Genomic DNA, 12,500 nt, shown 5'->3' with positions numbered 1-12,500 from the left:
TAGAATCGAGAACAGAAATGTCAATTGCTGGTAAAGACCAGCATGTTAATTTTTTGGGTAGGCTAGGTATCGGAGAGCCAGAAACATTTACGCATGCGCTGAAGGAATGTTTGAACAAGAGAAAAAAACGCAGTACCTCCAGACATCCGGCGCTGGAGCGTCGTACCAAACGAGTCATCCCGGGATTTCGGCCCGTGCGATCGCTTTTGGACGCAGTTGGCCCTTCGCTGCTTTCTGCTACCGACCTTGCCTCCCGGTACGGCATTGAGGGAGAGATATGTCGGCCCCTAAACCATATGTGACAAATCCCACGCCTACTCACAGCTTCTCAGACCGCCCTTGTCATTACAATATAGCGTAAGATTTCGATGGCTTATATATTAAAGGGAAAAGTAGTTTTATCTGACATGTGGTAAGCACAGCAGTTGCAGATTACAAAATGCACGCATGCGCCCTGCTGAAGGTAACATACATACATGCATAAACTTTATTTCATCTCGAATTTCAGAATAACTACAAGAGCCAATGTCTTCGAGACATTACATTTACAACTAAAATACATAGCATATACAGATACATAACTAAATACATAATAGTTAAAGATATATTAATTAAAAGGAAAAGCCGCCGTGTAAAATGCGGTCTTGGATTCTCTAGTTTAAAACCAGTAGACTCAGTGGTACGGACAAAATCAGGTAGCGCATTCCGCAACTTAGCTGATACGTAAGAAAAAAAATTAAGACCATAACTGGTTGTTTTAGGTTTATTGAGGAACACAATGTAATTTCCGCGAAGATCACGCATAAGAAGATTTTGAATGCACTTATTGCATAGAAATGTAGAGCTTGACTTTAGTTGTAACACTGAGGACAGGTAATCTGCAAATATAAATCTCGTTATTCTCTTATTGCCATTATACCGTTTCTTTGACACGATGATTACAGCGATGAGGGCCAGTCTCGTGCTTCTTAAGTTGCCTCGCTCATGACCAAAAAGAATTCTGGGTAATTCTACCATTCCATGACAAGGGATGACTCCCGATTCTCATTTCATAGTTTTCCTCATAAGTGTCGGGCCACCCAGTCCTACCAGCAAAATACCACATCGATTGAAGATTTTAGCTTTCAAAACTTGGCCAAATTGTATCGGTAGGTCCTGGAATTCGTCCAGAGAGACAACTTCACTCGTGAAACGCCTTGTTTACAACAGAGCATGTTATTGAATGTTACGCGTCCCACTCTGCATGAGACCATCTCTCACCTCTGCTTTCTTCCAAAGGGTTGCCTTTACCCACATTCTGGCTTAATGATGCCAGACTAGGGGCTTCTGTTGACGATATGGCCCAGAAAACCACTTACAAATTGAGAAGCCTACCAGATTAAGGCCAACTCCGTGGCTGCCTGAATACGAACCGGACTTTTGTTACGTGATGTTTAAACCCGAGCCCACATTGACGCAAAACCGCAGATGTTTCAATGAGAACCCCTTTATACACGAACTCTTACAAGGCGAAGCCAAAATCTGCAGACCGTTTATCGCCAAAAAAGCACAAAAGAAAGTAGAGAGTAAATTAAGTTACTGTTCCGCGATAATTTTTCCAATTCTGACGTTCGAGTGACGTAAGAGCGAGTTAGTCAGAAATTGGATATACTTACGGCGTTGTTTAGAGGGCCTTGAATGCTTTAGTTTGGGTTTTATTGGGAGTAAGAGTCTGGCGGAAATATTTTGTCATTCTACGTCGGTAGATCGCTGCTCCTTCATGGTTTTCCTTAGTTTTTTCTTTGGAATCCTAATTTCTATTTTTTTTTTTATCGCTAAGTGCCCTTTCCTTTGGGTGTGGTGCCGCTTTATTAGATGAGGAACACGTTTCCACGTTATTTATGGCCACTTCTGAAGGGTGGTTTTTAGTGGTTGTTCGTAACTGGCGTGGCACAATTCATTTTTATTAAATGCTTGTTTAAGTTAACTTAGTATAATGTTACTGCGTTGCGTAGCTTATGTCACGTTAAGCAGTGGATTGACGTCTGACACATCCTTGATAAACTATTTCTCGTCGACGTCTCGTTGTAGTGAAGTTTGTTTGTTATTTATTTGTTTTAGCAGGTTGAAGTTTTGGCAGCTATTCAGCTGATGTGGACCTGCTATACCCACCCACCCATGCACTCATAAAGGACAGCCACAACACCGGGAATTTTATCCCCTACTCTTCTCGATTATTGTGTGGGTTCTTTAACGTCCCACAGAGAGTTTATGACATGGAAGATATTTGTGAGACGGGATCTCCGGTTTACAGTCCTTATCCGAGAAGATATGAAAGTCTAACCATTTGCAGATGTCATTACGAAGGCAGCACTTGAGTGATGGTCCGGCTGGAGTTGAACTCACGACCTCCCGCATGGCAATCTGATGCTTAACCAACTGAGCCAACGGTGCGCGGTGGAATCAGAATTAGGTTTTTCTTGCAATAGTTCGTTTTCACCCTCACGCAACAAAATAATAAAATCGAAACCGTTCAACGAAAAAAGCTAAAAACTTGGAATGTTGTAGGAGACAAGTTCCCCTCTCCAATTCTCAGGTCTGTGCGGTGCATCGTTTCTGAGTTATTTGTCGAATCATTCCACGCAACTTTACCGAATTTTGTATGGCGCCGCCATGTTGTGTGCACCAATATGAGGGCCAGAAATCAACGATAACATAAACATGTCGGGAGTTCACATTGAGATGAAAACGCTTACCTTTCGCTCACGAGATAAAATGTGCATGAACATATCTCCTAATGTACTTGAAACGCTTAAACTGCTGAGATTCACCCCTATGACTTTTTTTTTTTTCAACCAAATGGCTTTGTATCATGGTGTCACAGGGAAAGACCTCATGCATATTCGGAAATTCAAAATGCCGCAGTATTTTCGAAACGAAAGACGTCATGAAACTGGATACTTGAAAAAGATTAATTTTTAGGTCATCTTCAACCTCCTGTAATTAAAAATTCAATTTTGATTTTGATTTGATGACGTCATTGAGAAAACCGCCTATGCTGCCAACCTCGATGACAAGGGAGGAGAAGAGAAAGAGCCTGGGTTTGAGAGTATACCCCAGTCCTCTTTGTACATGCGCAAAAAACATCACTTGGTAGTGGAGAGGTGGAACATGGCTGCCTCGTCATGAGTGGATTACCAGAGGACACAGGCAATACTTTGTCCAATTTCATCTCGATGTGTGGGACACAAATATGTTCCATAACAGGAGAGCCCATGCGGACATCAAGAAAACCACACAAAAATTCTTAGAACCCAAAAAGGATAGCCAAGCTAGGTTGCGGGCTCTTCGGACTTTACTGGGTGGGAGCAATCTTGCAGTTTACAAATTCTTGAAATTGAGAGGATTACACGACCGAAAATCTAGCGGCGTGAAACTAGCACATCATTAACTTCTGCATGTTGCCCTTCAGATATCGTCGATGCCTCAGACTCCAAGATATTTTTCAAAAGCCATTACTCCGAAATATTCTACGTATTTCACGATGTGTTCTCCGTTGTAGAGACAAATCTCAAGACTAGAGGTCAGTGCTCTTGAAATGTTAACACCTTGTACATGTGTGAATAATTTGTTCCGGAAATTGCAGCTGTCTATGAGTTAAGCGAGCTTTATTTTGCCGTTGGATTTGTTAACAGTGTTTACTAGAGAAATGGAGGAAATTCAACCAGCAGTTTCGATCCATACTTTATCATGCTTATCAGTACAGTGCCAATATTTGCAAAAAGTACCTTGCACTATTGATCGATTTGCGTTTGTTTTTCTCTGTCAGGCCACAGATCCCAAAGGGAAGACCTCGATTCAGTTCTCTTTATTTTAGAGGTGACAATAAATCAAATATAATTTCCTCATAAATTTCCACAGTGTTAAATTATTGAATGTTGAGTGCAAGTTAATGTATGCTAAGGATTTTTTTTCCTTTTTTAATTACACAATTTAAAAATATTATTGTAGGTTTGTTTTTATGTGCGTTTTTTTTAGTGTAATTAACGTAAACAATACCGTTCCATGAATGCAAAATCCATATTGTTTTTGTTTTACATTTTGCAGAAAATATTGCTGTTTCTTCCTGACCTCATTCACAGAAGATGGCAGTTCAACAGTATTGGTAGGTAATAATACATTGTGTGCATGGAGAGTGATCACTTGAGTTGGCTTAGGAGCCATTAGTGGGTGTTCTAAAGAAGTCAGTTTTCTCAAGAAGTAATTTCTCTTCCAACATCATGGTAACCAGATCTTTGTTTCTCCTCCAACATGGTTGCCATGACACCAAAGTGAAGAAACTCTTTGACAATTATTAGTATATATAATCGCATGGGCCTCAAGGGCAATAGCTGTAAGGATTAATTTCTTGGGTATTTTTAAAGTTTTCACAAAATTGCTCAAGTCATGAAGTGATGAGGACAATTTGAAAAACTTTGAAAAGACAAGTGGAATTAATCCTTAAATGCAGAGAGCACTTTGTGATTATGTTACATGTTTATTACATATAGGGCATTCAGTGCCATGACAACTGACAATCACTATACAATGAAACTGACCAGTCAGTTCAATGAACACTTAAATCTTAAAACCATATAAAACATGCTTTCATTCAGGTAAAATTCAATTTAATAATTGTTACTGTCAAGAGAAATAGTGTTTAAAGTGTATTTTATGTGTGGACAAAAACTATTTTAATCATTCAGAATTTGGAAGAAAGATTCTCTTGTTGTAACCTCACTTGCTCTGGCTAAGCAACTGTTAACCAATCAGGCTCAAGCAATCATGCTCTCTTGATCACCAAAAGTTCCCTTGTGATTAAGGAAAAAGGTATATTCTGTCTCAGTCAATCACCATTCAGTAATTTTTCCCCATATGTGATAATATCTTGAAAATTTTTAAACCAAGAAAAAAGTGAACCACAACCTAGCTATATAACACTGCTGATAACAGAGGAATTGGATGACTGCTCCAAGGGCTGTTGATTAGAGCCAGCTAGCATTTAGCCTTCTTCAGCCAGCTACATGTGCTTTCGTCTCATTTTTCCTCCAGTCAAGATGAATAATGTTACACTTTAATACTTTAATTTATCATCAAAGAAACTTTTAAAACATTCTTCTCCACGGTTTCAGAGGCACATGTTATGGGGATTAGATGAGAGAAATCACGACAAATCTACTTGCGTTCGATTGTGTGTGCGTGCAAATGGTGTAGAACACCTGGAACAATTTGAACTGAATAGTTCCCAGTCTTGTGCTTAATCTGATGAAACAGCATGGCTGCTCACTTCTGTGGCCAGCTACTTTAAATGATTATTGTAAGCCTTCTACTTTTGTTGACAGCTCTGCATGCTGCTCCTTGTTGTAATCTTGTTAAATTGCATTTGGCATTTATAAATGCATCAAAGAGCTCAAGCATGGCAGTCGCTAACAGACAGGACTTGAAATTGCAACTATTACAGTGACATTTGCGACTAAAATATCTGGAGAAGTTGCAAATTTTCGACTTGTTTTCACCTTCACTCTTTCAAAACAAAAGGATTAGCAGTTGCCACTTCACTGCTATTTTTGCTACAATAAATAAGGAAATGACAAAATTATTCTTTCTCGCCATGAATTTTTGTTAAATCTGAAGGCAGCGTAATAGCCCTTTTCACGGTTAGTTTTTCTCATTTGCATTACAATGTAATCTAGCATGTATGTGTGGCAATTTCGGGCGATTTTGTAGTTTTAACCTAAAATTGCCTCGCACCCACAAAAATAATGAGAAAAATGAGAAAAAGTTACTGTGAAAAGGGCTATTGTGGCATAATTTAGCTGTGATGTTACGTGCACAACTCCATTCCTTCGATATCATTCACCATTTTCAACGGTTTTCTTTACGCACAAGTATTGTGGCTCATGTTTTGTTTTGCCAAACCGCTGACAACACAATGCAGCGCGGCAATTTTGCGACTAAAATGTGAGAAATTGTGACTAAATTTTTGGTATCTCATGCAAAACTGCTACTTGATATTTTGGTTACTTTCAAGTCCTGACAGAGACAATGAAATTATATTAATCAATCAAACCTAACTGGAGCCAAGCTTCTTGGTTGGTGTCTAATTACGTTCAGCTTGACTGACACAAGCTTCTGTCAAGAAATAGAGACACCTACATTATCATGGAGTAGCCTACATTTTTAGCAGAGGGATTGTTACAAATGGACCGAGACTCCAAACAGTGATTATCCTAACTTAATTAATTATTGATTTATATTATTGTTTTTATGGCTTTTCCAAGTTTCCCAGTTGTATTCCAAAAAGGGGACAAAAGTGCAATCAGTAAATGTTATTTACATGTACCGGTAAATTGACAACAACACGAGTCAAATACGATGCTTGCAAATTATTATTGATGGATCTATAAAATAATGTATGGCCTAGCCCTCAGCTTTTTGCTCTTCATTGTAGCCTGATTAATTATTGTGCAAAATGATAATTTCTTAGAATAATTATTATTCTATTTTAGTATATACTAAAACAGTGGATAGCGTTGAATACGGGTGCTGATTGGCTCATCAAACTCCGAATATCCTGTGCTATTTACCTCCGAGCAACTCGGGAAAAAATGGCGTCCCGATTTGCATCGATGACAATTAGTGAAGAAAACATCCAAATTATTTTTTTGTGCTGTATATTATCTCACTGTTTTAGTATATACTAAAATAACAATTCACCTACGTGGCTGGTGTTGGAAATTAAACGAGCTGCGAAGCGGCGAGGTAAATGTCCACCGCTAGCCACCTCCACTTCGGTGAATAGTTGTTAACTATTCTGAATATTCAAATAAAATACCAGTAAGTGCGGTAAATTAGAGTCTTTAAATCATGTATTCTGAGAATGCACGCACTTTATTGTAATCACAGCCAATACGGAGATGACGATGTTTTGTCCTCAGGATTTAATGTTTTACCTATTGCTGGTCACCCCTCTCTTTGTTTTTTCGCAGGTCGCATAATGAGAAAGCTTGTGCATCATGGGAATGCACTCAAGGTGAGCTGTCAATGTTGTATTCTTGCTAAAGCAGTAATTAACACAAGGAGTAAACAACTACCAGTCTCAAAGATCGCAGGACCAAAACGAAGGCAGAATCCGCTCGCGTGGCAACAACTGGCCTGCACATTAATTTGTGCAAAGTGCAACCGAGTCTGTCGTCACATGAAAGAAGTCATCCATCATACTGATAGATTACTTGTGCATTATCATTGATGCAAGATTCCACATGAATTAACTCTGGCCCAATTGAGAAAGAATGTAATGTACCCATGACAGGAGCATCCAGGGTGACTGCCAATATAAACACAACATTTAGCTCATTGGTTCATTTACACCAGACTCCTGATTCATATTCTGTATTTAAATGATAAAAAATGACTACTCTGTGATTTAGACACAGAATGCAAATTAACTCACTTTATCACAAAGTCCTTTCAAATACTTTATTAACCTATCGACTTAGAGTTAAATCTGTCACGTCACACTCACAGGAGTCAATGGGTTAACTGGGTGTCTGGATGGGGTTTGCAATAGCTTTGCTTTGGCACAGTCCTTCCATGCAGATCTCAAGATGCTCATGCATTCATTTCACAAGTGATATAGCAAGTCAGGCTTGGCTCCATTCCTCTGATAATAATATTTTGCAATTGATTAGGAAGCTTACACTGTAAGCAATGGCAATGTCACTAAGAATGAGAATATTAGAAAAGAGTAGTTTTAATGGATAAAAACATGGCTCTACATACCCTGCATGTGCATTTTGCAATTTGGTGTATTTCTTTGCTGACCACATTTGAGGTTATGTGATGGTTGTGAGCATCTGTTGATAAATTTTCTCTCCAAACCACCACACTGCTCAATGAGAAAGTTTCCTTGCTAAAGGAATAATAATTTATTGTGAAGTGATTCTATAGAATGACGTGAAGTTGTATTTTTATGCACCTTTCTAACAGCTGTCAGAGTTGTTCTTGCTTGCGTTTCTTTAGTAAACGTGTGTTCGAGTGACGTCTTATGCCAAGGATCTTACTTTTACAACCAAGACTGGTAGAATTGATCTCTGCACTTAACTGCACTTCAAATATATACATTATTTATTTGTTATTGAATTCTTTTCACCTGATTCACATGATCCCAAAAAATTGACCAGCTCCCATCTTAGTGGCTTAATTCATAGCCCAATTGGTAGAGCATTGCACCGGCATCTCAGCGGTCATGTGTTCGGGAATCCCGGCCATGTTTGTGTACAGAACAATGCACTGAAATGTCTTTTGGAAATTTGACTCTATGTATTACCTTATCATCACTTATTTTCACGAGACTTAATTTTCTCAATTTTCGCGAAATTAATGGCTTGCAAACAAAAGGTGCTGCGAAAATAAAAGGCGTGAAATTTAGTGACCTAGTAATATAAAAACCTTCATTTAAGCTTTCCATCTGCTAGGGTTCAAATTTCAGTGCAACGCAAGTGCTTATTTGTTTATCTGCCTTTTCTTGCTGAGTTAGGTTCTGTAACACTTCCTCAGTACAGTCTTCAAATTTGCCACCGGCATCTGGCTCCCTATAGTTCTCTGTGATCAGCTGCTTGAGCCTCTTCATGATGGCTTCATTGTTTTCAGAAGCGTCGATCTCCGCAATCAATTTCACTGGAATTCCCAGCCCTCCTTGCACAAATGGACGTTTCATAAACGAGAGCCAGATACTTGATTTGCGAAATTTTATTGCCTTGAAAAACGGTGATTCGTCAAAATCGCGAAATTTAAGTCCCGCAAAATATTCCTATTCCAAATCCATGAAATGAAAGTCGCGCGAAAACAAGTGATAGTAAGGTATATATGTAAAAGTTGTGGGGCCATTTTCTATTGTTTTGTATACCAATAAGCCATCTCATCACATGGATGCAAAGAAATAATAAAATTAATTGCTTAAATTGCCCAGTTAAGTGCAAGGATTGATCACTTCTTCCTTTCGCCGTAATGTTTGTTCAAGGGACATCTTGTGCCAACTATTTTGTTCTCATAATAATGGCATTAATTAAATTTCCATATTTAATTTTTTACTTTAACAATGTTCATCAACAGTTGCGTCGAGAGGGTGCCCGTTTGTTCATGCTATGGTTTCAAGCACTTCAGGGGAACTCAGATGAGCTTTGCCAAGTTATTTATGCAAGCCTCATTCCAGGTTTTCCGAATCCCGTTGAGAGTGTAGAGTGGACGGGCAGCAGCAAGTTGTCAAAAGAGGGTGCAGAGGAAATTTTCCAGTCAATTTGTGAAACAGGATGTTATGAACGGCAGTCATCTACCAGCAGCGTCCATTTACCTTCAGCTGAAAAGGAGAGTGAAGGTCATTATTTATCAAGGAATGACTTCAATTTTCTTGTATCTTTCTATCAAGGCTATCTCAGAGCAAGTGGGAGGGTTTGTACACTGTAGTTGCCTTTAGAGTTACTTACAGAAGGTTTAAACTTCATGATATTTACATTATTTACTTTTCATGATATTTTTATTTATATTTTGGTTTCAGTAAACAGTCTCAAATAGGGCAGTATCAATAAGCTCTTTTGCAGCCACTGAAATCATTAAGGATTACACGTACTGTACAGTGTAGTTGTTTGGCTCTTGGGAATATCACTAAACTCTGTATACAGTGTACTTGAATGAATCTCAAGCTGCCAGGTTCAAAGGTTACTAGCTACAGTAGTACCTCATTTTTTTGTGGTAAACTTTTCAGAATGGTGCATTCAAGATGATGTTGGTCCGATCTTCCCATCAAGTACCACGGACAGGATGCCTCCACCAGATGCGTTAACAAAGTTTTTCTTGGATAAAGTCTTGGATTGTATGAGCACTCAGGTTTGTTTGGTGATTATCACTGTCTTTCAAATGGTGGAAGTTAAAAGCAAGTTTTAGAATAAATTCAGACTTGTGGTAGCTGAGGGAGATAAGGAGTTTATACACTTCCTGTACCAAACCTTCTGCAATAGTAGTAGCAGTGATTGAAATGGGTTGATCAAGGAATGGCTGTGGCAAAGTCTTTGGCATTAAGTGTTTTTGTGAACTGCAATGTTGTTTCCTTGGCAAGGGAGGATAACCTCTACCACCTGCCTACAACATTATAAAATTATTAGTCAAGAGAGCTTTAGATTCTAGGATGAGAACGTCTTCGAGTATTAAATTTTCTCACAGAACAACAGTGAGGGTGCACATGCAATTAAACCAGCATCCTTTTGGTGCGTGATATCATCGTCATTTTAGTACGAGGTTTTGCAAAAATGTTGTTGTGTCAAAACAAGTCAACAGTAGTTACATGTAGCAGTTTTTCGATCAAAGAGTAAGATTAATCATACGGGTTATAAATTTTCTAACAACTCATTCGCATCCTAATCCTAGAATCTCAAGCTCCCTATTGTACTATTGTTTCCCATTTTAGTGATGGAGGAAAGGATTACCGCTACCTTACTATTCATTTCTGGACTACCCATGCTATTCTCTGCTAAAAAAACAATACAACCACAGAGCCCTGGAAAACAGCAGTATTACTATACCTCTATTGTATTTTAAAATAATCATTTTGTTTTCTGTCTCAATAACAGCTAGTTCTCATTGAGTGGATGGATAAGAAAAGCAGAGAGCATGCATTTTACTTTTTATTTGAAAACTTCAAAAGGTTCTATCTGCCTCACATATTTCCAGACTTCAATCCATCAAGAGCTTTGTATGATTCCTCTCCTGGTAAGTGCAAACTTCTGGACTTTCCTTGAGTAGCAAATTGATTTTTTGGCTTTTTCATGGAAAATTTTGCAGTGTCATGTAATTGTAGAGGCTGGCTGCCATCAGTTAATCTGAGATGAGTCAAGTCTGAGTCAAGTCTGAGTCAAATCTGAGTCAATATGTAAATTTGGAGTTGATAACATTGTCTCTATAAATTAAATACAATCTTATTTGATGGTTTAACATATAATACACGTGGATATTTTGCAACTTGTGTAGTATTTTTCCAAGCCCTGGAAAAAATAATAGGCTGATTTAGCAACAGAACGGGAACGTCAGTGGCGACGTCGCGCGCCAATGAGAATTTAGAATAGAGAAGAAAAGAGTGGAGTCTATTCTATTCTGAATTCTCATTGGTGTTTTTTGCTGCGCGCGCCGTCGCCACTGACGTTCCCGTTCTGTTGCTAAATCAGCCTAATACAAGGAATGAGCAAAATGACCACAAGTATTATATTTATGTTAAATCATTGAATTTTATTTGGTAAGACTGTTTTTAAAAAAATGCTTTATTTGTCCTTCAGGGCCCTTTGTAAATGATGTTAACACCACAAAAAGCCAGCCAAATGTGCTTTATTTGGTTGCATAAATGAAATGACGAGTGACAAGTGTTGACAAGCTAAATTTTCAGGCGCTGTCTCATGTTGACAACAATTTCTTTCATTTGAAAACTCCTGTTCCATCTGTATTTGCTCTTTTCTAAAACCGGGACACTACAGTGTATTGCTGTCTCATATTTTGCGTGTTCTCCAAAATGGTGTAATAGTGGAATAATAATCAAGCTTATTACTTTGTTTACAGGATCACATGTCCTACTTTGTTGGGTCTGAATCTTATCTTTAAGTTAGGAATAGTCCAGTAGTAGTGACTTAGTGTACCTATAAAGGCAGCAATGTTCAAGTGTTTTTTGTATCAGCAAAGAGTACAAAGTGCACTTTGAGTAATGAATTAATACTAAGAGCTTACCTTTAGCCTTGTTAGATAATACTATCTGAGGTCAGCATAATTTTTTCATATCATACACTCAGGTTGCTCAATTTTGAAATTGACACAAAGAGTGGAAAAATAATGTTGCAATCAGGGCTCTCTTCAACAGCTTGCTCTGAACGTCACGGCAGCGAGGTACAGTTTTTTTTATAATGTAGTAAGCAGAAAAAATGAAAACACCAGGGAAAAGTGCTGGCAAAATAACATGTATAGAAAGTCTATTTGCCTGGTGCCAGACCATTTTAAGAATGCCCTGTGCAATACTGCAGCTGTATGTTGTTGGGGATCCTGTGCTCTGGGCCTCAAGACAAATTCTGAGCTTGTAAGATGTATTGTTATTATCTGCAAATTAATTCTCCTTGATCTCTTTTTTAGTTGCTCAAGTACCATACGGAAAATGTGACATCAAAGACGTTGAATCAGATGCGAGGATGATTAGTGCTAGGGAATCTGTCCTGAGATGGTTTGTTGCATTTACTGTAAGGTTTAAAAGGAATAGCAGTGTTCCAGAATCACCAAATGTCAATCAATCAGTGGTATCAATAACATCTACTGATAGCAGTGAACCAGGATCACCTTTGGTTAGTGAAGCTGTCCACTTAAGTCCAGAGCGTAACAGGGAAAACTTGCATGAGGCAAGTGAAGTCATCAGAAGAGTGTTATATTCTACGAGATCAAATGTGCGGCTTCTGCAC

The 12,500-nt window shown here is 38.5% G+C and overlaps 1 protein-coding gene and 1 long non-coding RNA gene across 3 annotated transcripts in view; one reads left to right on the top strand and one right to left on the bottom strand.

Moving 5' to 3' along the window:
- LOC138026608 (uncharacterized) overlaps nt 1-1,413 on the bottom strand; it is a 1,976-nt gene extending 563 nt beyond the window's left edge. The window contains exon 1 of the long non-coding RNA XR_011127301.1: nt 920-1,413. This is a non-coding gene — a long non-coding RNA (uncharacterized lncRNA). The remainder of the gene's footprint in view (nt 1-919) is intronic.
- Nucleotides 1,414-3,118: 1,705 nt separating this feature from the next.
- Nucleotides 3,119-12,500, top strand: part of LOC138027889 (ral GTPase-activating protein subunit alpha-2-like) — a 46,433-nt gene continuing 37,051 nt past the window's right edge. The window contains exons 1-9 of one of the 2 annotated variants that reach the window (XM_068875509.1): nt 3,119-3,341; nt 3,452-3,562; nt 3,809-3,858; nt 4,087-4,144; nt 7,008-7,051; nt 9,133-9,394; nt 9,782-9,903; nt 10,644-10,782; nt 12,181-12,500. The exon at nt 12,181-12,500 is cut by the window's right edge and continues 15 nt beyond it. In XM_068875509.1, the coding sequence (XP_068731610.1) occupies nt 3,233-3,341; nt 3,452-3,562; nt 3,809-3,858; nt 4,087-4,144; nt 7,008-7,051; nt 9,133-9,394; nt 9,782-9,903; nt 10,644-10,782; nt 12,181-12,500 (1,215 nt within the window). In that variant the 5' untranslated portion in view covers nt 3,119-3,232. The remainder of the gene's footprint in view (nt 3,342-3,451; nt 3,563-3,808; nt 3,859-4,086; nt 4,145-7,007; nt 7,052-9,132; nt 9,395-9,781; nt 9,904-10,643; nt 10,783-12,180) is intronic. The other variant, XM_068875510.1, reaches the window with a different exon arrangement.

The sequence above is a fragment of the Montipora capricornis genome, chromosome 12 (genome assembly GCF_036669925.1).
Source record: "Montipora capricornis isolate CH-2021 chromosome 12, ASM3666992v2, whole genome shotgun sequence".
Lineage (NCBI taxonomy): Eukaryota > Metazoa > Cnidaria > Anthozoa > Scleractinia > Acroporidae > Montipora > Montipora capricornis.
Note: the sequence above shows the minus strand (reverse complement) of the source record. Positions and strands in the feature narration are given on the sequence as shown.